The sequence below is a fragment of the Falco punctatus genome (assembly GCF_963210335.1).
Source record: "Falco punctatus genome assembly, chromosome: 1".
NCBI classification, from domain to species: domain Eukaryota; kingdom Metazoa; phylum Chordata; class Aves; order Falconiformes; family Falconidae; genus Falco; species Falco punctatus.
Genome location: NC_137580.1, coordinates 81,405,111 through 81,432,219, shown reverse-complemented (window position 1 = coordinate 81,432,219; position 27,109 = coordinate 81,405,111). Strand labels below are relative to the sequence as shown.

General features: G+C 40.4%; 1 protein-coding gene across 8 annotated transcripts in view; it reads left to right on the top strand.

Moving 5' to 3' along the window:
- The window catches only part of MARCHF1 (membrane associated ring-CH-type finger 1), a 259,414-nt gene that overhangs the window by 126,543 nt on the left and 105,762 nt on the right, over positions 1–27,109 (top strand). Inside the window, exon 3 of one of the 8 annotated variants that reach the window (XM_080371101.1) lies at positions 25,951–26,090. The exons of 3 other annotated variants lie outside the window; for them this stretch is intronic. In XM_080371101.1, the coding sequence (XP_080227227.1) occupies positions 25,989–26,090 (102 nt within the window). In that variant the 5' untranslated portion in view covers positions 25,951–25,988. Of the gene's footprint in view, positions 1–6,956; positions 26,091–27,109 lie in introns of those variants that run through there. 4 more of the 8 variants (XM_080371099.1, XM_080371104.1, XM_080371100.1 and 1 more) reach the window with 4 other exon arrangements.

Here is a 27,109-nt window from a genome sequence, read left to right as displayed (position 1 = left end):
CAGAGCTGGACCAAACCTTTAAAACCAGCTTGCTTTCCGTACTTCTCTGATAGATCATAGTATAGACATACCATTGATAGCAATAGCTATTGATAGTACTTGAAAATATAAGACAATTGTTATCATGGCTGATAACATGATAACACTTCAACTCTGCTAAGAAGGCTTGTCCTCTTCAGATATACAGAAATGTGCAAGAGTTAACCGATGATTAATGTGTGTCAAGAAAAGTAATCCTCAAATGGGATTGCACATTTTTCCTGTTTGTCTGATTTTAGTGTGAAGTCTGTGGGACCTCTTGTTTGTCAAAACAGTGAATTTTGTATTTAATTCCAAGTCGTGGCTTTTAAGGAAAACACTTTTTTTCGAAAAGAGATGTTCAAATGTTATAGTGGATCAATGTTGGTTGTGTTTGGAGCCACTGCGTTTATTGCTTCAGAATGCAGTACTTCTTGTATGGTTTGAAGCTCTCAGAAGACATTTCAAATAAAACTTGTGGGACACTGCTGCAAGGAGTTTGTGTGAACATACCTTTGATTTCAGTATTTGCTTTGCTTTTACAACAGTAAATTTAAAAATAGATAAGTTCTTATTTGGTTGGTAGTTTCCATGTATCTTAGGGGATGAAGATATTCTCTGTGACCACATGTAGATCAGAAACATTTAAAGATGTGATCTTATATGGTATTTACCAATGCGTCTGTTCTTATGAGGGTTTGGGCTTTTTCGAAGTGCAGGATGGAGAAGTCAACAGATGTTGGGCAATTTAAATAGTATTTTTAGTAGTTTTGAATAGTAATATGATGAATTATTAGTTTCTGGTGGATTACATATTTAGAAGAAGAGGGAGATATAGGCTAACATGATCCAAAGCGTTTTTGAGTAACGAACTTGTGTTTTGTAGAGTTTATTTGTAGCCTTGTGTTTTGCTTTATGTTTGAATTAATAAGCGATACAAAAATCATAATGGTAATAATTATCTATATTTTTTGTCATCTTTAATTCCCTATCATTCATATATATGACTGTGTGAAAGCAACATGGAATTATCCTATCTCTAAATATAGAACATACAAAATAACATGCAGAAATATCTGAAAATACCATTCTGAGTAGTTAAAAACAGTTTGAAGTACTTGCTGTGCCTCTCAGTCAGTTGGTTACCTGTTCCCATGAGGGCAGTATTAATTGTGACAACTTTACATGGGCGTATGTGAACCGATCATGAGTCCAGGCTCAGAGCTTATCTATAATTGTTCCTACGTATCTAGGGATGACTGCATTGATATATTTCCCATAGTGTTGTCTAGTCTGTACTTGCCTCCTCCCTTACCTGTTACATTTGATGCAGTCATCTGTCACACAATAATTTAGTTATTTTGCAAAACACACATTTCAACCCAAAGTTTTTTGTTTTATTGGACCATAAGCTTATGTGGAGTGGCACTGAGTTTTGTACTTGAAGACAAGTTCCTTATTTTTTATTCCTGTTAATTACTTTTAACTGCACATTTAAAACAGATGATACAAAGAAATAGGCATGTTTCTGGTCTTCTTGTGCAACTGATATTTCTTTTCTAAATTCCAGACACGTTCATTTATGTGAAAAATAGTAGAATTGCAAAAGTATGAGGGAAGAGCATTCTGTAACATGTTGGGAGGGTTTTGGATAATATATAAAAAGACAGGAGCTTCTTTTCAAAGCCTGGGCTGATTTGTCAGCATTTACATTAGGAAAATTTATGTACTATTTGACATTTCATAGCAAACTCTGAAAAGGTAATGCATAGCCTGGAGCACCATTTTTATTGCCACTCATCAGAAACAAGTTGCAGTGCAACTAGACTTCGTACGGCTTGACTATTTACTTTGTGATACTTAACTGAGCAGCTTGGCCACCTCAGTGTTTTCAGTAGTGGAATATCTCGAGAGAAGGAGGTACATGTTTTTTAAGGAATGTCAGTTTCTCTAGAAGATTGGCTTGCTGCTGTCAGCATGCCAAGTTTGAAACCAGATTGTGAGTTGTGGAGTGCATTACAGATCCTATTTTCAGCAATGTTCATCTACTGCTGAGAAAGCATTAAGTCAGTCACGTATGGAGAATGATAGAGGAACACCATGGAAGGCATCCACTAAATGTGATCACTGAGTGAAAAAGCCCACACTTCATTTTTTGACTAGACAATTTTTGTATCTTCCTTCCTCAGTTTCGTATCTTTTCCATTCCTCACAAAATGTTGGGTAACACATACACAGAAAATGCTATAATTGTTTTCAATCTGTAAATCATTGAAGTATTAAAGTGCACTTCTAACTACTGTTTATAAAATTTTGCCTTACAGAAGTCGCTATGCTATTGCTGAAAGTGCCTGGCAAACAGGTTTCTCATTAGCTCTGGTTCTTGTTTTCCTTACTGCAAACCTTCACCTCGCTGCGCTAACAGAGATGCTCTGCTTTCCCTCTGCAGTGCTGTGGCGACTCATACCTTTGGGTTTCTTTCCTCCTAACATATATGTGAACATAGTTATGAGTGTAAGGAAGATAGTCAGTATATGCAGCAAGGGAGAAACAGTTCTGATATATCTTGATCTAATAGATCTAGATACTGTTCCTGACCGTTCCTGATTCTTTTACAGCTGGGCCTCTTGGCAAAGTGTTTATTTTCCAGGCCAAATTTCAACTTGCTTTTCATTTCAAATCTTAAGTTTCTCCTCAGCAAAGATGTGCTTTCCTGCCGAATCTCACCCTCCCTCTGTTGGCTTTGAATTTGCTCAAAAATATGCCACGAGAAACTGTATTTCATTACTTTAGGGTTTTAAAACTTGAGTTAAAGGACTAAGAGAATGATTGGCAGAAATTATCAGCTCAAAAGGAATGTGTTTCAAATAATCAAGACTGCCTCAAAGAGCAAGACATTTACAATTAAAAGTTTTCTGAATTGTAGCTTTAGGTATTAATTCTGTTTTGATACTGCCTGAATCATCAAACAAGAGGAGTTACATTTTAGTGTGTTTAAATTGCAGTAGCTGGATAGAATGCTTTCTGATCTTTTATTTTTCAGAGCCTGTCAGACAGTATTACAGCACATAAGGCTGATGCTCCTTCTAATACTTAAGAATGTTGTGCCGGTGCTATGCCTGTACTGTGTACTTGCCTCCAGTCCTCTTATAAAGAGAGGTTTGCCGTGCTTCAGGCAAGCTAGGCTGGCTTACTGGTGTGGTTATACTGGAGAGAGTATGGGAATCTTTGCTCAGAAGTGTGTTGGGGCAAGGCATTTACTGTTGTCCATTGTGCTACAAGTTCCTTCACATTCTTAAGTGTGAATTGCATAAATGCAGATTTTTACTTTGTTAAAATCCTTGATTCTTCAAATGTCGTTCCAATGAGGCAATGAGCTAATGATTGGCATCGTAGGAGAGAGGCCAAGTAACTCTTTAATCAACATTATCTCCTTTCGATGTCTGAGAAGGTGTGTCAAATGGGAAGCTATCAAGATATGACCTGTTCTTTTCTAACTTAATAGAAATGCTAATTCACACAAAACCCACAAAAATTAATGTAACTGTTCCACTCTAGAAAAGATTTTGTGTTAGAAAATACCTTTTTCTTGACATGAGCTGAAATCAAGTGTAACAACAGGGGAAGGTGCATTTATATATGTGTATTAATCTGTTTTAGGAGAAATTATTCTCTCCTCAGAAAATTATAATATATGGTATTGATCACTACCAAAAAAATGGAACCCTCGATGTATTGTTTCAGAAATTAGTGGTTATTTGTTTGGGGGGGTGTGTGTGTGTGTGTTTTGTTTCAGTACAGAACCCTAAACTTCCTTTAAAAATTCTTTGGTATTATCTTTAAAAGTAATTGAAGCTAGAGACTATTCAGATTGCTTACTGACTTTATTTCTTCTGCTAAGCTGAGAAATATCTTGAGAAAATGTATTGTGTGGGTTTGGTTTTTGGGGGTTTGTTTTGTTTTTTTCCTTTAATTTCTGGAGCAGATGCTTGTCTTCTATGTGAGACGTAAATTGTAGGATGTGGTAGAGGTGATGAAGTTTACACTTTTTCATAGTCTTGAAAAGTTGCTGTAAAATCACCAGCTGTGTTCCCATGGGTTTATCACTCAAGTGCCCTACTCACATGATCCTTGAAATTCTGGGAATGACAGATTTAATTGAGTCAGTTCTTGAACCAAATAATATAGATTTGCTTAATTAGGTGAAACATAATCTTGAAATATGGGATTTCTATTTCTTTCAAACTCTTAGAAACCCTTCTTAAATGAATAAGCCCATATGTTCCTCATGCTGTGCAAAACTGTTCAGAGGGAGCAAAGCCAGTTAAAAATCCAGAGATCTAATGGAACTAGACAGCTGAGGAAGATGCATAATACTAAGAGTTTGCACCAAGATTTCAATCTAGAAGTAAGGGTTAATGGGAATTCAAAGCTGCAAAAGTGCAGATGGCTGTTGGTGACTGGAGGATTCTGACAGCTCAGGTGAGAGCTCTTAATGATACATTGCAAACTGGCAAGGACAAAGCTGTTGGGCAAAATGAACCCACAAGTCTGCCAGCCCCCTTTGGGCTTTCTAAATTATGTACAGTACTGCTTTACCTCCTGAATATGGTAGGAGTAGAAAGATTTAAATGTTATTGTGAGGCAGTTCTTACTCTCCTTCCTTGCAGAATGAAATGCTGTGTTGCAGAGGTGAAAAAATAACATAACTTATCTATGAAAGATCTCACAAATAAAGTTTGTGGATGTCACAAGTTTATAATGAATGCTTTAAGATTAATGAAAATGCCATTAAAGTATAAATGTTAATACATTTTTTCCCATAATGAGCCCAAGAGAATAATTGAGGGAGGAAATATTCCTCCCTAATTTTTGCTCTATCCAGTCCCAGTAAAGGTCACGCATTGCATAAATCCTGGACAAGTACTTTAGAAGCATTTTTCCTTAAAAGGTGTACAGGAGTGGAAAGAGGTAAGTACCTATATTTCACAAGGATCAAAAAAAATAAAGAAGCTTAATCGTGAGCTGTCACCTAAATGATTTTAGTGAAGTTGTGTAGAGGAGTGAAGGCAGAGTGTTGATGAGCATTGATAATGTGCAGCTGTGGCCTTGCCTACAGAGGTGTGGGCTGGTTGACATGGATGATGTGCAGCTGTAGCTCGTTCCTGCTAAGTGGTTAAATAGCCCTGAGGGTGGTGGGAGAGGGGGTTGGATGGAGGAGGGGTGGTCTGGTTGGGACTGGACTGGACTGGACTGGACTGGTCTCTGGAGGAAGGAGAAGCAGCTGGACAGTAGAATCTGACCAATGGTGAAAGCCTTGTTGCAGCCTACAAGTTTGATTATGCTGCAACAATTGGTGCCCTGTGTGAGGCCAGCTGAGTTGAACTCTGACTACAAGTGGTGCCCAGCATAGCTGAGACAAGTGGGAGAGCCTGCACCCCATAGCAGACATGGTGAGAGGTGAGCTGTTGCAACTAACTGATATGGGTGTATTGCAATACTTGTTGTCCATCTTGACTCAAATTGCAACTTTTGGTACCCAGCGTAGATGGGGGCTAATTGATATGGGTACAGAAGAAGAAAATTCCGCTTTAACAATGCTTATAGATATATTTGAAAAAATAAGTGTAAAGTATAACAAGAAGGCAATAAGAACTTTGCTAGGATGGTGCAAAGTAAATGATGTGCTAGTTATGCTGAAAAATGTCTCCAGTGTTCAGACATGGCAAAATGCTGGAAAATTTCTTTTTGAGTCTGCCTGCTTTTTGTGGCTGTAACATCACTAACAACATGGAGGTTAGTCTTAGACCTACTAGAACAATTAAATGTGGACAGGGAGACGAATTCTATATTTGCAATGCTTATGGATATATTTGAAAAAAGAGGTGTAAAATATGACAAAAGGGCAATAAGAATTCTGCTAGTATGGTGTAAAAGCTATGATTTGCCAGTTACAGTGAAAAAAGTTTTCAGCATTCAGACATGGCAAAGCGCTGGAAAGGTACTTTTTGAGGCTGCCTCAAGGGGAGACAAAATTGCCACATCTTTGTTAACAGCATGGAGATTGATCATAGATTCGCTAGAACAATCAGATGTGGACAGAGAAATAAACCCTATATTAACAATGCTAATAGAAGTATTCGAATATAAAGGCATAAAGTATGATGAGATGGCAATAAAAGAACTCTGCTAGGGTGGTGTAAAAGGAATAGTTTGCCCGTTACAGTAAAAAATGTCTCCAGTATTCAGATATGGCAAAGTGCTGGATTGTTACTTTTTGAGGCTGCCACGAGAGGGAACAAAATTGCTACAATGTCATTGACAACGTGGAGATTGGTCTTCAATTTATTAGAACAATCAGAAGCAGACAAGGAGACAAAGGCTGCAGTTGAAGCAGCCACGTCCCCCGGTTGCAGAGATGATGCCCAGTAAGGTACCTTCGGCGCCATTGGGTTCTCTGTCATCGCCTGATTCACACAGTCGGGGCTGGCAGGAGGAGCAGAGTGGCGCCGGGTCAAGTGGGCAGGCCCGTGGGATTTAATTACCTGGGGACGAGGGGACATTGTGTCTCCACGGATGCAGGGCCGCGGTGGCTTCCAGCTAGGTGTGCTAAGCCTGTTTTAGATCCTAGAATTGACAAGAGGACATCAGGTACCAGCTGTTCCACAGGACCCTTGAGAGGGGAGTCAGAATATCTGGGTGACCCTGATGCAGAGGCTGGATCAGACATAGCTTTGTGCCTTCTTAACTCAACTTGAACGGCCTTTCCACGTATCCTTCAAAGGGCCCTACAATAGATGATAGACAAAGCCTTTTTGGTTAAAAACAAAAAAGGGGAATTGTAGAGGAGTGAAGAGAGAGGGTTGATGAGCATTGATACCCAGCTGTGGCCTTGCCTCAGAGGTGTGGGCTGGTTGACATGGATGATGTGCAGCTGTAGCTTGTTCCTGCTAAGTGGTTAAATAGCCCTGAGGGTGGTGGGAGAGGGGGTTGGATGGGGGAGGAAGCCAGTGGTCTGAGTTCTGGAGGAAGGAGAAACGGCCAGACAGTAGGCTGACCGATGGTAAAGCCTTGCTACAGCGTACGAGTTTGCTTGTGCTGCAACAAAGTTGTAAAACTAGTTTATGTAAACTTTGGCAAGTAGCAGTCAGTTTTTCGTTGTCTGGAATAACGGCAAACCCAGATAATATGTCGCCAGGGTGTAACGGAATTTGGCCTGCAGAGAACTAGCGATCTCATTTTCACTCAAACTGATTCAGGAATGCTTGGGCACCCTTTCGCAAAATTTTCTGATGCAAGTGCCAGCTGAGTTTTGCTCAGGTGGTGTGGCCCCAGCTCGCTTCACGTGTTCATGCTGTGCCTTTGCTAGCATAGCTTTGTGGGCTGTGGCTGCTGGGAAGGGCAATGCTCGTGTGGCTCTTCAGGTGTCAGCTCGGATGTGGACTTGCTTAATGACTGTTTCACACCTAAACTGCTTCGAGGCCGTAAATCACATGGCTGCAGTCACGTCTTGTGTCAGCGAAAGCAAGCATTCAGAGCCAGGCTTTCTCTGCACAAAGACCGGTTCTGTGACCGCATCAGAGCCACGACTAATTTGTAACCGGTGTGGGTAATGGAGAGTTTTCTGTGTGTTTATTACTGCTATAGTAAAACCTCTAAGGAAATTAAAATTCATGTTTTGATGAAGGATCTGGACAGTACAGTAAATGTGATTTTACATTCTGTTTTTTTAGCCTATGTGTTAAGTGATTATTTTCCACTCCGTGTATAAAGTAATGTAAGGAAAAGCAGTGTGTGGCCCTAGAACTAATGAGGTTATAGCATGTGTGTAACAGGCTGTTATGATTTTGGTGGTTTTTTCAACTTATTCGTTGATCTGTCAGCTTCAGTGACTTCCTTCAACCAACAGCTCCTAATTTTCAAAATTGGAAGACCCTATCGTAAAGCCTTGAAGCTGTCTTCTTTTCTCTGTAGAAATAGCTCGTTTATTCCTGCCTACTGATGCTCAACTGAGACATGTTTTTGTCCAACACAGAAGTTTGCCTACTGCTTATGATTGATTACTTAAATATCCTTTTCAGGAAGCTATGACCTAAAGTTCTTTGAGTCCAGGTAAACAGTAATTTCTATTCTTTGTTCATTGTACTGCTGACTTTATGCCAAGAACTATAAGGGGTCAAAGCAGCAGGATTTACCTCATTAGGATTCAACATGTTCTTCCCTGTTACCTCGTAGTTATCTGTTTCATTTTAGATTTGGCTCATTCTGAAGACTCTTACTGGTGTTTTTTCTAAAGGTAGTCACAGCACAAGTTGCTTAGGTGACCTCCAGTTCTTAGTGAAGCCAAAAAGTCAAGGCCAGGTTTCATCTCCATGTGAGTACTAACTGATCAAAACCATACTATGCAACAGTCCAGAATAACTTAAAATTTACTTCCAGCTTTTGTTGTGAATATAGTTATGCCTCACTATTAGGGAACAGTCCTGTAAAGCAAATCTGCTTCAAATGTTCACAGCTAATTAAACCAATTTTCTGTTAATCTGCAATTCCTCATTATAAAACAAACAGTAAGCATAGTTTATGGATAATTTATGCTTGTTGGAAACTAGATTTTGCAATATAAATATTTAGATATACCGGATCTTCAGAATTAGGTTAAACATATGTCTTAAATTTAGATTTGTGACAGCAATAGCTCTGTGATGACTTTTTATAGAAAATTTTTTATATAACTGTTTCATTAACAGTGTGTAGTTCATCGATTATGAATATACGATAAGCTCTACTAGAGAGGTTTTTGGTGATAACTGTGGGTTATTTCTGTAAGTAGCTTAAACATTTTTTAAAGATCCTAATAGATTTCTCTCCCAGAAGTATTGTTCTTAACTAAAAAGTCACAAAACGGGACAGAGAAACAGAAAAATGTCAGTGGGGCACAGTTACTGGGAGTAAGTGCCTGCCTATGTTGCTTGTCACCTACCAAGCAGTCTTGGTTTGGTTCTGCCTAATTGGCAGAAATTGGAAGATTGACCTGCTGCTTCATTTTCAGAAGAATTTTTACCATATTTACCTGCTGCTTGATGGATGAAGGCAAGAAATTAATTATTCTGTACAAATATAGACCAAATGGTGAGTCTAAACTCTTAGCACTGAGTTTAAATTGATGCCATGCTGGGAATGCTAATGATTGTTTCCTGTTAGTTCTTTATCTTGAAAGAAAAAGATTTAGATTTTGGAACGCATAATTCCCACTACTATATATGAAATATTTTATGATAGAAATTTTCTTTCAAATCTTTTTCTTCCTGACAGGTAGGGCAATAATGAGTGAGCATAAAATATTTCACGTGTTGGATAGTAGACTACTTCTAGAGCTGTTTTGTTCTAGTGCGGTATGTTTTACACTGCAAGCCTGTGATAGCTTTCTGCTGATCTGATAAATTGCCTGGACCGATTAGTGGCTGTCAGTAAAGTACATCTATATAGTGTCATCGTAACATTTAATTAGGTTTATATAATCTACATCCCCTGACATTGCTGTGGTAACTGTGCTGGAGAAGACCCTGATTAGTAAACTCCCATAGTGTTTAAAAGGTGAGCTTGACATTTTTCTTCTCTGTACATTTTGATTGTTTTACCAGTCTCTGTATGTAAAAAATGTACATCCTAGTACTTCCCCCCTCCCCAGCCCCCAGTGTGGGAGCAGTTGGTGGCAAGCAATGAAAAATGTATGGTTTTACACTTTTGATACCATGCCTCTTCCTACTTCTGTTGAGCATATATGAAGCAAAATGTATTTTAATTCCCAGTGTTGTTTCCATTTCAGGACTTTTTTGGTACTCTTGTAACTGTAAGGACTAGATGGTGCCTTCAGTAAAACTGTAAAAAGTGTTTCTTCTGTGGTAGAGCTGCTTACTGCTCCACTGAAAAGCGAATTTGAGCTGGCACCTTCATTCTGCATTGCCACTTGTGGGCTTTTTACTTGGTGGGGAAAGAACTTTCTGGGATGAAATTTTGCATATATTATAACAGAAAGATGTATTTGTTTCTGTCTGATGCTGGAACTTTCATTTAGATGTAATTTTTTTTTTTAAAGTGAAAATAGAAACTTTTTTAGTTGATGATGTGATCATAGATATCAGGTAGAGGTATATTCTTAATGCAAATCTATTTTCTATTGCAGCCCATGAAGATATTTTAAATGCGTAATACTAATCTGTGTTAACAGTTGTTGTTAACACTTAAAGCAAATTGCAGTCCTGTGAGTTGTCAGTAAAGACTTAAGTAAATACAGGCATAGGGAATCAATATATTCTGTGTCTGAGAATAGTCTTTCCCTTCCAGAGGACACCATGTTGTAGCACTTCGTTGACACAGATAAACAAATTGTCATTCTAAACATACTGGCACATCTCCTCTGTCAGCCTTGGGAGGTCCCGATCCTTCAAAATGGACATGGCTTCAGCACAGACACAAGATGAACAGACTGTCCTTCACCTCTTAACTTGACCGTAAAGATTTGCAAATTTTGTATGTGGATTAATGAGCTCTTAAATATGCACGTTGAAGTTCAGCTATAAGAAAGTGCCCAAACACCGCTGGTGTGTTGCAGTGGATGTTCCTTGTCCTGCTGCTTCGCTTTATTACATGCTCTGTGCACGTTTCATTTTCCCACATCACAGATGAGCATGTTTGGCCCCACAGTTTAATTATCTTGTATACGCTTTTCTATTTGTCTTTCACTTATTCCTGTCCACTTCCACCTGATCATCAGGAGTCTGTCCTAGATCTGCTACACCCCAGATACTGCAAAACCTGAGGGAGGGGAGGGGATCTTAATTTTGTGCTTGGAGTCTTAAAATTACTTCTTGTAGCCATAACAAGCCAGTCTGTATGTAATTACTTTCACCAGCAGCTTGCTTTTTCCCCCTCAAAACTTCTTGAAATGCTCCTTAGTTTTTTGGGTGGCTGGCCTGCAGTTAGATGCAACATTTACTTTCGAAGTTACTTTCTTTTTAGCTTTGTAAATAAGCACTAAAGTTGAATATAGGCCAACGACTTACATGTGCCTTTGCATTCATCTCTGTTTTCCATTATTTTGTGTTTCCTGAGGCAAGCTTGTTTTCTCTGGCGAAAAACAAGGGAATAGGGTCCCTAATAAAAGCTTATTTTCTCTGGTGAAATACAGGGAAAGGGTCCCTAATAAAACCTTATCTGTTGGGCTACTACCTAACAAGTGTGTTCTCAGCTCGCTCAGGCATTTGGGGAAGAGGGTGGAATGGCTTTGGGAAATAGCGTACTTACTCCACTTAGCTCTTGGACACTTGTAGCGTGGCATATACTTCAAAATTGTACGTAAGTCCCCTGAAAATGTAGTGAAAATTGTTTTTTTCAAGTTATATGGATCTGTAGATGTGCTTTCGTGACTGCTTGCTTACTCATGTAATGTATTGGTTCTAGCAGCTTGCCAGAATTTTGTTGGTGAAATTCTTATTTATTAACTTTTTTAACAAACATTTCTAGATTAATACATTTTTCTGAAGAGAATAAAAAACATTAGTGCTAGAATGGAAGGTTGCTTTCTTGCTTTCTTCAAATGAGAGAGTGCCTTCATGTAACCATGCTGTGATTCGAGATGTATGTGTATGAAAATAAATGGTGCAATAGAGAGCTAGAAATGTCAAAGCACTACAAACCTTAATTGAACCTTAAAGAAATAATTAAAAAAAAGTCTGAATTCAGAGTAAAATGTGTAAATGTCTAAATGTCAAAATGAATAAAATGTGAACTTCAAGGGACTGGGCAGCTAATGAGAGGAGGCATAACCTATGTACCATCTGAAGAGGCTATTTTGTGTAGGGGAAATGCTGTATATTTCAGTGATTGGGAAAAACATGATAGGGAGATTGGTGCCGAAGGCAGAAGCAGACAGGGCTGGAAAGTGAAAAGAGAGAAATTTTCAAAAAAACAGGAAAAAAAAATAGTGCATTGGGAAAAAGAGCTTAAAAATCCCAGCCAGGAGCAAGTACAGGAGAGATGGTGTGCGTGAACTGGTGTCTGTCAGGGCTGTGGAAGGCTTGGGTTCCAGATCCTGTGGAATCAAAACGTGGTTACCATTGAGGAGGCATGTCATGCAGGTCATCAACAGTACAAGGTGGCTTTGGGGGGCGAAGGCTTGTCTGTGTTCTGCCCCAGCTGTAGAATGGAGAGACAACACATTCATCTCAGAGAAGATGAGAAAACAGTTAATTGAAAATGATGAGGTGCTGGGGTGTTACGGGGCACGTGCATGCTAGCTGCGTGGGGATAACTCCTTAACTGGTGCTGCAGAGCAGCTCAGGTTGGCGCTGAGCTGAGCTGAGGAGGCGTGCGGCGGCCTAAGGAGGTTTCCAGCACCCTGCCATGGTTCCTGTGAGGGCAAGGCTTACGGCTGAGCCGTGGAGCTGCTCTTCAGCACAGCAGTGACGCAGCTTTGGGAGCGGGCCCCTCGCACGGGACAGTGCTGTGTTACACTGCTGTGCCAGCCCACATCCCACCGCTGTCGGGGCGTCTCTGCGCCTGCACCGCTGCGTACTGCTGCCCCAGCGTGCAGAGCTGCCTGAAAGAGAGGAGTATGAAGGGTAGTATAGTCACAGGAGCTTGTAAGGGCAAGGTGACGTTGTCTGAGGCAGAGATCAAACCTCCTGGGTGGCGCAGGATGAGAGCCGGCTGCCTGAGCTGTGGCACTGCAGCCACGGCAGAACTGTCATTCTGTGTTCACCCCATCGCTACAGGGTGCCTGGCAGCAATGCTGTGCCATCAAGCGTTGTGGTCGTCTTCTGCTGTACATCCAAGGTCTCAGTTTTAGAACTTCACATTTTCTAAGTAACCTTGCTAACGTCATCATTCTTTGGAAATACTTGTGAGAGCTGGATACCTATTTTGAGCTTAGTGTTATTTTGAAATGGAAGGGAGACACTGATGCTGTGCTAGTTTTACCCTTTGATTGGCAAACACAGCAAATACTATGTCTTTGGTATTTTTTTAATGGTTTGTGAAGAATAGCATAACATTTAATGTTTTGTGAAGAATAGCTTGTTACAGATGTGATATGCATGTGCTGTGCGTGAACCTTAGCTCCCTGACAGCCATGGGGGTTGTGGTTATAACTCCATGTCCCGCACCGTTTTCATTTCACAAACAAGCAAACCCCAATATTCTCAATGGAAAATAAATAGTAAATTGTTATGGTCTGGTAATATAACATTTTTATTTTTGTTCAGCTGTCAGTACCATTAATCATTTGCTGTCATATTCCGTTAGATAATTTTATAAAACATTGGTTTGGTTGGATTGGTTTCTGGCTGAATTTAGCTTATTTTTTTTTGTAATAGATAGTGTTTGTAAGGAGTTTACTCCTGCTCAGTGAGCAATATTGGCCATATGCACCAATAAGAATTTGTAGGTATCCTGTGACTGATTAATAGTTTGAGTGGTAGTTGACAGAAAACTCAGTGTCAACTCTGGAAACTGAGGTGCAGCTATTTTTTTGTTAACTACTACAGACATGAAATTGGTTAAAAGGTGAAATTTGATATTCTCTTGGAAGGTGCTTGTTAAAACAGCTATTAAAGTTAAGTTGTATGCCTTATATAAAAAAAACCTGCTAAAAATTTTGAATGTCGTTGTTCATTATGTTGTCATTGGTGATTAAGTGGGTATACTACCTAATAAGTTGATATGAGTCAAATTATTTGATGAAAACTTATGACAGATCTGCTGAAGGCAGAAAATTAGGATACCTTTTTAATAAAGATTAAATAAGCCCTTTGAATTGTTGCTACCGCTAAACCAGCTGAAGTATGCTATTGCAAGTAATCCTTTTCCATACCCCCCCCTTCTGATACATATTATGAAGACAGTGACTTAAGACCTGACCTCTGCTATGAGGAAATCACGACAGATGGGCTATTCAGGGTTTTTCAGGGTAAACGGATTCCAGTTATTTAAGTTATAAATAATTACTGGCCTACTGGCCTAACCCTGCAGTTACTGGTAACAGCTTAAATAACTAGCCACTTACATAAGTATATGTTAACCTAAAAGCTAATAATTATGTGAATAAACTTTTGAATAATACTACTCTGATAATTTTCAACTGCAGTTTCCAGAAAAAAATACAAAAGTAGGCCTTTGAAGCAAATGCGTAGGTACAATTGTATGACTAAAATAGCTGAAATAATACTTTATTTAAATGGGGTCTCATTAGACAGTAATAATTACCGTGACATAATTATTGGAAGCAATTATTTTTGTCACTCGGGCTGCTGTCAAAAAGTAGATCAGGAAGTGCTTGGAGAGGTCAAGTAGGAAAAAAAAGTTGAAGGGTTCTGTAGCTCTTCTGGTTTTTATGTTTGTAGTTAACTTAGTGAAATAAATTGAAATGTTTTACCAAATAGATATTAAATCTGGAGAGGTGCCAGAAGATTGGGTAAATATCAGCATGGCACTGAAATTAGCGGAATTCTTAAGAGTGTCTTCAAATAGACTCAAATTAAGCCTGAACCTAATTTACCGTAGGACTTCTGAAAAAAATGAGGCAAAACATAAAAGCCTAAATAATACGAAAGAAATGTAATTTAAAATGTTAAGCTACTACTCACCATTTGATGAGCATTTATTTAATGGTAATGCTTTTACACTCTGGTGGTTTGGGAAATAAAGCAGAGTGTCAAAATCAATAATGAAACAGACTTTTACATAAAACACTTGTTTAAGCAATGTGAATTTAAAAAAAAAAGACAATAATATATAACTACACTCTCTCATCCTTAGAGTCAGCAGAGAATACATCCAGAAAATATGCTGTGTGTAATGGACTTTATTATTCTCAAGTTTTTTGTTAAGACAAGCTACTTTTGTCTTCATATTTTACTTCAATAGCAAGCTCTGCCTAATTCAAAGCAGGTTTTATCTTACGCTATAAATATACCCTTCTTAAATAAATCACATAGGAGTGAGGGAAAGCTTGGCAAGGTAGGCTTTTCCTTTTACATATGCAGAACAAAGTTCATTAATGACTGACTTCAGCTGCTTATGTGCTGTGTGTTGGGATAACTGCATGCATAACTTTGAGTTAGTTAATGCTTTACCTTCTTGTGGACTTGTTCTATATGTTACATTTTCTGCTGTTTCTATGGCTACCCTGAAGAATTGTTGTCTGCCAGGTGCTCAGTGTGATTTTAACACGTGCACTTACTGGTCATGGCTTTATTGTTGATTGAAGCTTTGGTTTAAGCCATTTGGCAATCACGTATGGTTAAATATATGCAAACTCACAAAGCAAGAAAACCCATGTACGTTGTTCTTGTTTTCAAGTCTGTTTGTTTCAAGGCCATTCTTTGCTTTACTTGGGAGTTTGGTACATCTACGTGGAGAGGTCCCGAGGGAAGGATGAGGCATGCTATTGCCACTCAACCTGTAGGCAGGAACGTGCCAGGAGCACACACCATTGCATTACTGTTGAAAGCTCTGAGGACAATTCAATGGAAACAGCTAACATTGGATGAGCAAAGCGTTCCCAAGAAGAGTAGCTGTGATATTAAGAGTAAGAAACTTTCAGAAAACAAATTTGTATTTGATGATGGTATGGAAGTTACTTATTAATACAGTTTGAAAATAAAGCAGAATTGAGTTCTGGTTAGGCAAATACAGATTTGGCAGTATCTACCTGTTGAAAGATATTTTTTTTTTTTTTAGAACTATTAAATCAGTAACCATAAATACAAGTTTCTCCTAATTTTTCAATACTTTCTTCTTGCAGTCTTCAGAAATGCAAAGAGGTAGAATTACAATGCTAAAAATTTACTGGGGGAAAAAACCCCATCTGTCACAGTTTCTCTAAAGAGCCTTGAGTGATTTAAAATCGCTTTCTGGTTTACACAAGAGATACTTTTCATGGTGAGAAAAAAAGTGTGACTATAAAGACAAAACAAACCCACACTTTTGATATTTCTAATAACCCAGAAGACTATTTTCTTTGAAAGCTTTGAAAACTTTCCTGTCACTCTTCAGGTGCTATAGCTATGGAGTGGTTAGACAAAGCGATGTTCGCTGCAAGTCATCTTAAATTGATTTATTTTCAATGATTAAACTGTTTTAAGTCATAAGTGAAATCTGGATCCTTAGTTACAATAAAAAGGAATCAAAATATTGAAGGGCTAAGGACATCTTAAAATGCATATTGGCAGTGTAACAGAAAAGAACAAAAGATAGGTTGGCTTTAGTTGGAAATTATATGGTTAATTATGGTACAGTGGCATCAAAATAGCCGCCTTACAGTCTCTGAAAATTGATTGGATAGTATAGGTAGTCATTTAAGAAGGTGCTATAGTTGACACTTTGCAGGCTTAAATAAATAACTGAAGCAAGTTCTAGCAAACTTCATTATAATATAGTTCTAATACAATACTCTAAAGCCGGGTGCTGTACTGTGATTATGTTTGTAAAGAGCTGCTGAAGTGACATCCTTGGTAATCATAATTGAGTTAAATGACATCTCTGATTTGTCTTTACAGCTAGGGGAATGCCTTTACATGTGCATAATTGGGTTTACTCTTCAACTAGTGCCTTAGAAGCACTTGTGAAATCAGTCATTAATGAATAGGAGAACATGTCTGCATTGGATGCTTACATCCACTTAATGCAGCGGTGTTTGATTGTTTATGTCCAGTAGCTATACAAGAAAACTGGTATCATTAGAGTCTTGATTGGCACTGTCATTCTAGGTGTCAACTGAGTAATTTGTGGGCGGGGTGCTTGTTTTCTCTTGGTCTCTGTGGGTTTTTAATGAGGCTAGCACAGTAGGTGTGTATTTTAGCTAATTGCTGCAAGTATTGGTCAGGAAGATAGCGTTTTACTGGCTTGGTGACTTATCAAGCTACTGACATTGTAAGTTATATTAAGTGCTGGACTCAAAAAATTATTCCTCGTTTTGGAGGGGCAGATGGTACTCAGTACTTCTAATGGAAAAAAAGAAAAGATCGTTACCACATTTGTATGTGGAAACAGTATTTTTTTTTCTCCCTGACTTTAAAGAATCACCACCAAATCGTACTGCACTTCTGCACCTGTTGGCACAATAACATATATATATCCTAATATGACTTTTTTTTAATATAGAGGTAATTCTCAAACTTGAGGTTGAGCTGCTTATTTGTAACATGCAGATTTAGTCTCATTATGCTGTTGTGCTATGGCTGCGCTGAACTGTCCTTGTGAAAATTAGCAGTCGTAGGACGCTGAGTAGCTGGGTGAGAAAAGCCTGTTGCTCAGTTGTGCCACAACAATAGCACAAGCTATCCGAGTTTTCTAGTGCATCCAGCCCATGAATTTTATGTTTGTGTTCAAACTAGAATAATTGATTGGAACTCACAGCTTGATAAGACTCAGACAGGAGATACGCAAAGAACAACAGAGACTGCATTTCTCTTACCCGCGCTCAGCATTGAAGGCTATTTGCATTTCAATATTCCTGCAGCTCTGCTCCTGGAATATTTTGATTATCTGCCAAGTCATGCAGTGTGTTTAGTTGCTAGACAAATACCATCACTTTGATTGCTGTTGGGAATCTTCAAACACAGAGAACAAAACTATTTAGCTTAGATAAAGAACAGTATGTTTTGTGTTCACTTTCCTGCTGGTCTATGGTAGCTGTTAGATCCTGGTAGGGACTGAAAAAGCAGAACCTTCTTATGCATTTCATCTTAATGCAGCCTTTCTTGAGGCCTTTGTTACCTGAATCTAATTATGTTCCTGAATTAAGCATACCGATCTTTTTCTCTTGCCAAATTAATGAGCTTTTTTTGGAGACATTATGCTTTTATTTTATATAACTGGCTAATTTTTAATACATCATCCTGAACTAAACCCCTATTTATTTAATATTAATATTGTGTGAGATGTACTTGAATCTATAATTCTGCATGTCTCTTTGCTTGCCTAAATTATAAGTAAAAATTCTCTCCCCTGAAAAGTATGAATAAAATTCTTTCCTTTTAAAACAAATTTATAAGGGATGAATGAAGATTTTTTTTTTTAAAGGCAATGTATTTGAAGTGGTGGTTCTTCAGTTGTATGAGGAAGTGCAAAGTTCTCCTTTCAGTTATGATCTGTAGAGTAGTAGTCAATATTTTGATTCCCTCGGGCAAAAAAGAAGAATGCAAATGTTCCAAAAGGTTCTGCACCCCAAGAAGAGCAGAACAGACTGTAGCTATAATCAGATGATTCCCTGTCTCCACAGGTACAGGCAGTATAAAAGGGTTCATGGATCACTTACTTGAGGGGTGATGATGGTGTCACTCTTGAAATGGTCTCCTTGCGGATCCTTGGAGGACTGTTCCCTCAGGTGGATGGCACGCACTGCTCTTGGGCATCCACTCTTCACTACACCTCTGGTTCAGGTAGACTCTGCGGAGCTCTAAACTAACATGTTTGTTTGTAGAAGGTTGTAAATCTTCAGATCCTAGATTTCTTGCCAGCTGACATAATAGAGGATCTGCTGCAAATTGTTAAAATGCTGTATACCTGACTCAACTGTGTAGAAACTCATAATGTAATGACTTCAAATAGTTACCTTTGTCATACCGAACTATGGCTGTTGCCTGGAGTTTACGGTTCTTTGTCAGTTCTAGGTACCAAGAGTATCCAGCTGTGCAGCAGCATTTTGTGGAAGATTCTGTAGCCTAAATCATTTTTTCACTTCATCTGTGATCAAACTCAGACTGCGTATAACATGCTTATATGTGATATGTAGAGTTCTGTTCTCAGGTTGAATTGGCTTATACCCACCCCAAGTGTGAGGAGTACACATCAGAGAGGGAGTTTGCATTACTTCTCTATGCTAAACAAATCTCTGGAGGAATTTGCTGTAGACTGAAGCATGCAGCAATTTAGGTTTGTTTCTGCTAAGTTAACTTGAAAATTTGGTAGACAATCAGAAACAAAGTAGCCTGACACATACAGCTATATTAAAATACAAGCCTAGAAGAATGATAGCAATTAATCAGAGGTAATAGAATATGGGAGTCTTCAGTGAAGACCTGAAGCTTCCCTTCTTAATAGGTGATCAAGAGTGAGTGTGGTTGTACCAAAAGAAGCTTTGGCTAACTACTCATTTGAGCAGCTGCTCATCAGTAGGTGTAGCAGACTTTTAATCTGACCTTAGAGCTCTAGGAACTTGGGAACTATATTGTTTTATTCCTAGGGGTCATTTCAACCGCTTATCTTAAATATGTTCATTTTACTGCCTTTGCAAAAAGATGTTTGTGTGCATTTGGTCCGGAGAAGGAAGTGTAGGAGTGACCATGTAAAGATTGGGGTTTTGTTTGTTTTTTTTTTTTTTTCCTCTTGTCCAGTCTTGGGACAATGGTCAGGAAGTTTTCCATCCAGTGTTGTGGAGGGAGAGAAATAATTTTTAAATAATGAATTAAATGTTCTTTTAAAATCACATTGAAGACTTTCTTAAAGGTTACATATTTGAGGGTTTTTTTCAGGTTCATATTCTTTCTTCAGGGAGGAACCAAAGCAGTAAAGTGCTCCCAAGCAGTGAGCTGCACCAGCTGAACATGTAGCCACCTGGTTCATGGTGTGTGTTCAGAGCTGCTTCACCTCAGTGAGGTCCAGGATCTTTTCAGACATAGCAAGCCAAACATTTATACAAACATTTCTGTGGGCTGTGATCTTTATATAATATTTTTCTGGGACCGACTTAAAAATATTACTTGTATTCCAAATATGCATTTTGGTTTGTTATTTTAATCATTTTTTAAGGATTTTTTTTTTCTCTCTAGCCAGCATTAATCTCTAGTTTCCAGACATTTGCACAAAAAATGCACAATAACTTACTGATCATGGGGAAAATGCAGTTTAGCAATTGTAGCAAATGGAATCTGCCCATAAGTCCTGTGTGTAGTAAAACGTTTTGCTAAAGAGTTACTTACTGAGTTTGCTGACAGAGAGCCATTTCCCCAGAGCTGTTTACCTATCTGTGAAGGTTCAAGTGGCCTGAAAGATGGGCTCGATGTCTGTTTCTACAGACTTCACTTGTGAGGTGTAAAGCAAGTGGTACCTCTTTGCCCAGCCCCAAGCACAGTCCTACAGAGAGCAGCAGCATTCATCTGCTGGACTCGTCCCCTTTCACCTAGCTTAACAGAGCTGACCAGTGTCATCCCCGATGCAGCTCCCCTTTCTCTGCCTGTAAACTCCACTTACACAACAGTGAGGAACTGCTGTGATGGGTTCTGGAGCAGCAAAAAAAATGGGTTGTCTCATTTTGAAAAGTCTACACAATACTCACATACTTTCTGCTTGAAACTTTGAATGAAAACCAGGAAATTCCAGGGACAACGGAATAGTTTTGAAAAGACATTTTACTTTCTCAAAAGATTTTATGTGCCCGTATTTAAAAAGCAAAGGGAATGGGATGGGGACTAGTTTAAATAGCAGTGAGACTCCGCTGTTGTTTCAGTCCTGTTTAGTTGGTAAATAGTATTTCAGCATATGATGCAGAAATCACCTAGAATTTGCAGTAGAAGGTTGACAAAACAAAAATTCTGATTGGTTGTCTCATACTAAATGCTTATCTTTCCAAATTGTGGAGGACGACTCATGCATATGCTTGTCCTTCTGATACTTTTTCTCATTCTCCAGTTTCATTTAAGGACTTCATGGCATGTTTGATATGCAATGGCGAGCATTTAAAACATGGATTCATTTTTTATGTCTGTGTACAGGTTGCTTAAATGCACAAACTGTTCACTGCTACTTCCTTTACTCTTAAAAACAACCAGTTTGGTATGTAAAGTTCTGCTAGTTGCATTCACAAAACTGAGGAAAATAAACAGTCTTGTAGGGCCTGTAAGACAGTGGATGCTCTGGTCCTCTGGAACTCTTAATGGCTGCTAAGTTTGTGACAGTGAGTTTAGTTGGTGCTTCAGCTGGATTTCTCATTGCGAAGCCTTTGCTGGGTTGTATTCATGCTACGGAGGACCAACTTCTTGTAAGTCTACAGTTGACATTTTTTATAAAGGAAAAATGGGTTTGACTCTGCAGACAGGTGCAGTGGCAGCCTTCATGTTACTAACGCTTTACTGGCATGTATTTTTATCTCATGTTAAAATTTCAAGAGACTGAAAAATCAGTAAGAATCAACCCATAGGCTCACTCATCTAATCATCTCCAGTGCAATAAACCTAAGGCTGGCTTCCACTTATTCCTTACTATCAGTTGTGTGAGGGTCTGTGGAGAATTACAGCTTTGTGCATTTCATACTTTGAGAATCATATATTAACAGTAAGTGCAGAAACGGTAGAACTGTACTTATTCAGGAAGGAACTGTAGTTAATCAGAACCCGGGAAGACAAAAGCCTGCTGTAAACGCAAGCATGTCTTGTGTACTGCAGGGAGATGTACTGCAGAAAAAATAAGCTTACTTTACAAGTACATAACGTTCGATGGCATTGAATAGGTGCTGCTTTATTGTGTAAGGCTTTCAGCATTAACTTCAGTACCGAGGCACCCATCCGCTGGCCTGGCAGGGGTTCGCGTGGGGTATGCTGCCTTCCGTGAGCTGAGGTCAGAGGTGTTGCTGACGGGCAGCCACAAATTTTCGCGAGCATGGACTGCTGTCCCTGCCACTCCTTTATGGGCAGAAACGGCACTGCAAGCCAGAACCTGGGCAGAATCAAGGAAGACCATAAAGCCCTGGGGGTGGAAGTAGAAAATATCGGTGCCCGAGTTACCTCTTCTTCCATTTTACCAGTAAGGGGAAGGGGTGCAGACAGAAATAGGACTATAATGCACATGAGCTTCTGGCTTTATGGCTGGTGCCATCATGAGGGTTTTGGCCTCCATGACAACAGGACATTCTTTGCTGACTACAGCCTATTAGGGAGGGATGGGATCCACCTTTCTAGAAGTCAGGGACATCTTTGGCAGCAGGCTGGCCAGCTCGGTGAGGTGGGCTTTGAACTGAAGGACTTGGGGAAGGGTCCAAAGCGGCAATGCTCACACCATCACATCTAGTGGGGGAACAAGCCAGGCCAACCAGAGCAGCGATAAATGTTCCTTAGCTGCCTCCCAAGATGAGAACCAGAAGGCCAAGAATGTCAAGGGTGGCCACGGCTGTGGTGGATCCACTTACCTCCCTCCTGGGAAACCTGTGTGCTCAGTTGCCTCTCTGAAATGCCTGTGCACCCAGGTACAGTGTGGGAACAGATGGGAAAAATCAGAGATCTGTGTGCGGTCACAGTTGCAGTAACAGAGACATGGTGGGACAGCTAGCGTGACCGGAATGCTGTCCTGGATGGCCACGTACTTTTTAGTTAAGGCAGGCCAGCGAGGAGAGGTGCTGGAGCTGCTCTTTATGTGAGGGAGCAACTGGAACGTATCGAGCTCTGCCTGCACATGGATGAAGAAAGAGCCAAGGGCTCACGGGTAATGACTAAGGGATGGGCCAACACAGACAACACTCTTGTGGGTGTTTGCTCCAGGCCACCTGGTCAGGAAGGGGAAGTCAATGAGGCTTTCTACAGACCATTGGAGGCAGCCCCATGATCACAGGCCTTGGTTCTCATGCAGGACTTAAACCTCCCTGATATTTCCTGGAAAGACAACACAGCTAGGCACACACAGTCCAGGAGGTTCCTGCAGGGCTCTGATGATAATAACATTTTGATGCAGGTGGTGGAGGAGCCAATGAGGTGAGATGTGCTGCTGGACCCTGTGCTGACAAACAAAGAAGGGCTGGCTGGGGATGTGAAGGTTGGGGGCTGCAGTGACCACGAGATGGGTGGCATTCAGGATCCTGTGTGGAGGAAGCAGGGCAACATGTAGCATTGCAGCCCTGGACTAGAGGAGAGCTGACTTCGGCCACTTCAAGGACCTACTTGGAGGAATCCCATGGTTTAGGGCTGCACGAGGTAGGGGGCTCCAAGAGAGCTGGTTAATACTCAAGTACCACTTCCTCCAAGCTCAAGACAGGTCCACCCCCACAAGTAGGAAATCAAGCAAAGGGGGCAGGAGGCCTGCGTGGGTGAGCAAGGAGCTTCTAGCAAGCCTCAAACACAAAGAGGAAGTTTAAAGGATGTGGAAGAAGGGACAGGCCGCTTGGAAGAAATTTAAGGATGTTGTCAGAACATGCAGGGAGGCAACAAGGAGGACTAAGGTGTGTTTGGAATTAAATCTGGTGAGGGAGGTCAAGGACAAGAAGAAGAGCTTCTTCAGGTGCATCAGCAGGAAAAGGAAGACCAGGGAAAATGTGGGCCGGCTGCTGAATGAGGTGGGTGCTTTGCTGACCAAAGGACATAGAGAAGACAGAATTACTGAATGCTGCCTTACCTTCAATATTTTCTGCCAAGGCTGGCCCTAAGGAATCTCAGACCCTTGAGACAAGAGAGGAAGTCTGAGGAAGGAAGACTTTGCCTTGGTCAAACAGGATCACATTAGAGGTCATTTAGGCAAACTCAACACCACAAGTCCATGGGCCCCAATGGGATGCACTCCCAAGGGCTGAGGGAGCTGGCAGACGTTATTGCTAAGCCATTCTCTATCATCTTCAGAAGGTCATGGAGGACATGAGAGGTGCCTGAGGCTGGGATGAAAGCCAGTGGCACTCCAGTCTTTAAAAAGGGCAAAGAGGAGGACCAGGAAACTACAGGCCAGTCAGCCTCATCTCCATTCCTGGAAAGGTGATGAAACATGGAGGTCATCTCGAAGCATGTGGAGGAAAAGGTCACCAGGAACAGTCAACATGGGTTCACCAAGGAGAAATCATGCCTGAACAACCTATTGGCCTTCTGTGATGGAATGAGTGGCTGGGTAGACAAGGAGAAAGCAGTGGATGTTGTCTGCCTTGAGCTCAGGAAGTGTGGGTCAGACGAGGGGACAGTGATGTGGATTGAGAACTGGCTGAGTGGCAGAGCTCAGAGGGTTGTGGTCAGCAGTGCAGTCTGGCTGGAGGCCTGTAGCTAGCTGTGTCCCCCAAGGGTCAGTACTGGGTCCAGTCTGGTTCAATATATTCATCAGTGACCTGGCTGAAGGGACCCTCAGCAAGGTTGCTGATGATACACAACTGGGAGGAGCGGCTGATACCCCTGCAGGCTGCGCTGCCACTCGGCGAGACCTGGACGGGCTGGAGAGCTGGGTGGAGAGGAACCTCATCAAGTTCAACAAAGGCAAGTGTAAGGCCCTGCACCCGGGGAGGAACAACCCCACGCACCAGCACAGGCTGGGGCTGACCTGCTGGGGGGCAGCTCTGAGGGAAAGGACCTGGGAGATCTGGTGGGCAGCAAGTTGCCCATGAGCCAGCAGGGTGCCCTGGTGGCCAAGGGGACCCTGGGGTGCATTAGGAGGAGCGTGGCCAGCAGGTCGAGCGAGGTTGTCCTGCCCCTCTGCTCTACCCTGGTGAGGCCACACCTGGAGTGCTGGGTCCAGTGCTGGGCTCCCCAGTTTCAGAGGGACAGGGAACTACTGGAGAAGGCCCAGCAGAGAGCTGCGAAGACAGTGAAGGGACTGGAACATCCTTATGAGGAAAGGCTGAGAGAGCTGGGGCTGTGCAGCCTGGAGAAGACTGTGCATATAAATACATTAAGGGCGAGTGTCAAGATGATGGGACCAGGCTCCTTTCAGTGGTGACCAGTGACAGGACAAGGGGCAACAGGTATGGGAAGTTCCACCTGAATGTGAGGAAGAACCTTTTTACCTTGAGGGCGACAGAGCACCGTGACAGGCTGCCCGGGGAGACTGTGGAGTCTCCTCTGGAGATGTTCAAAGCCCACCTGGATGCGACTGTGCAACATGGTCTGGGTGACCCTGCTTTAGCAGGGCGTTGGACTAGATGGTCTCCAGAGGTACCTTCCAACCTCAACTGCTCTGTGATTGTATATATGTTCCAGATCTCTTTATTCTGGTGCTAACCTTGTTTGGAGTATTAGGTGCTCAATCTGGTAGGTTAATCTTTTTGTTTATGATGATTTATGATGTTATAGAATAGCATGTTTTAAATTAAAGAGTGTTATGAACATTTATAATCTGGTTTTCTTTATGAACAAGGTTATAAATTGCTTCAGATGTTGTGGAGAAAATTGCTCAAAGATATTTTTGTAATTAATTAGCAAAGTTTTGCACTGAATACCTACATTACCCGTTTCAACTGGGGAAAATAGATTATGAAATTTTAAAAATACATACAAAGCTCTCTAGCATTTAAAAAAATCCATCTTACTATTGCTGTATTTCCAGAACGTATTAGTGTTACTGAAAAGGTATTTTGTTACTGTTATAAACTAAAAATAAGTTCACATTCAATTTATAGTTGGCATGTAGCATTTATTGCTGGTGTGTATACATTACTGTTTGCTGTTTACAGTACATCCTAGTGTAACGCTTCAAGACAAGTCAGGTATTTTGGTGTGTGTGGGCATGAGTACATACATGTTTGTGTGTTTTCACGCTGTTGATTTGTATTTTATACCCACTACTGCTTTAGGGCTGTTTCTAGTTGCTTCAGGAAATACGGGGTATTGCATCCAAATGTTACATGGGTTTAGGAATGGTGCTAGTCTCATAGTTGTTTTGTTATAAAATTCCTTTAAAATAACACTTCTTAAAATTAAAGTGACAAGTTGAGAAAAATTTAGCGTGGAGAGAAGGCACTGAATTTGCTGATACTGAAATATATTAATGCACGTAAGGTGTGCTGAAAGTGCATAGTTCTTTTCTAACCTGCATGGCATAACCCTTTGGAGTCCTTGAAATAAACATGTTCTTCTACAAATATGTTTATTATCTTGTTTAGATATAATGTAAAGAGCTGTTTTTAGAGGTATGCATCCAGACACATGCACACAATACATTCAAAGTGTCAATGTTTCAGGGAATCTAAATTATTTTCAGAATTTCAGAAATTGAAAAGGGATAAGTGGAAGGAGAAAATGTTGGGCTGGTGCCAAGCGATAGCTCGTAACCCTCACAGACTTCCAAACAGCACAAGAACACCCGAGGTCTCAGGTGATGCTTCACATAACTCTTCTTTGGTGAGTCAAAAGCTGCATTTCATGATGGTGGCATGCTCAGATGAACTTCAGAGGTGTTAAATATATTTTTCAAAATGTAGTGTTTGCCATTGATTGCATTGCCTCAGTGTGTGAAGCCCTGTGACATTATAGCTATTTACACTTTCTATTTGCTATTTTTTTCATCTTTTATGTTATGCATGGTCCATTCTGACTTGCATGCTATGTCTGTAAATCAGTATTGATGTTTTGTGAATGGTAAAGTCTTTAAGCAGGAAATGTCCTAACCCGGATTACTTACATTCTTTATGATCTTAATCAATGCAATGGCATTCTGTCCCTGATGAGTACAGGTGGATGTTGTCTAAAGGTACCTTGTTTGCTCTTCGCTTCTCCCTGTAACGAGGATAAAGTATAGAATGTCCGCACTTGTGTTAGCTGGATTTTAAAATGGTCTTCATATATTTAACAGGATGCTGCTAGAGACAGTTGAGTTTCTGCATGCAAAGCTGTTGATAGTAGATGTTCAGGCAATGTAAAGTTGACAGTTTACATAGCGGAGTTATCATGAATTGTATAAAGTTGAATAAAGAGACTCATTGACAAGAATTTTAATCCTGCAGTTTCTTGCTCTTTCAAATAAATCCATTAACATCAGTAGACCTCCCCAGGTGAGTAAGAACTGATACTTGAATGTAAAGACTTCAGACTGCCCCACATGTAAGAGCAAAAATTGTCTATGTACTTGTTTTTCTTCAACTGTATAGACATTTTCAGACTACAGGAAAACTGATTATTTAAAACGTATTCAGTTAAATATGCCTGGTCCAGTTATATCATTAAGTTTAAAATAGGCACATTTTCCTGTCCTAAGAAGCATGAGATAGGAGGAAGTACTGCCCTCCAGTTGCTGAAACATGGACATGATATCTAAGCAGAAAGGTGAATAATTGTTTATAACCACTGATGAAATGTGGTATTCCAAAATGTGTGAGGAGAGTTGTAAGTTGCAAGTGAAGAGGCAGTGGTCTCTTTGAAAG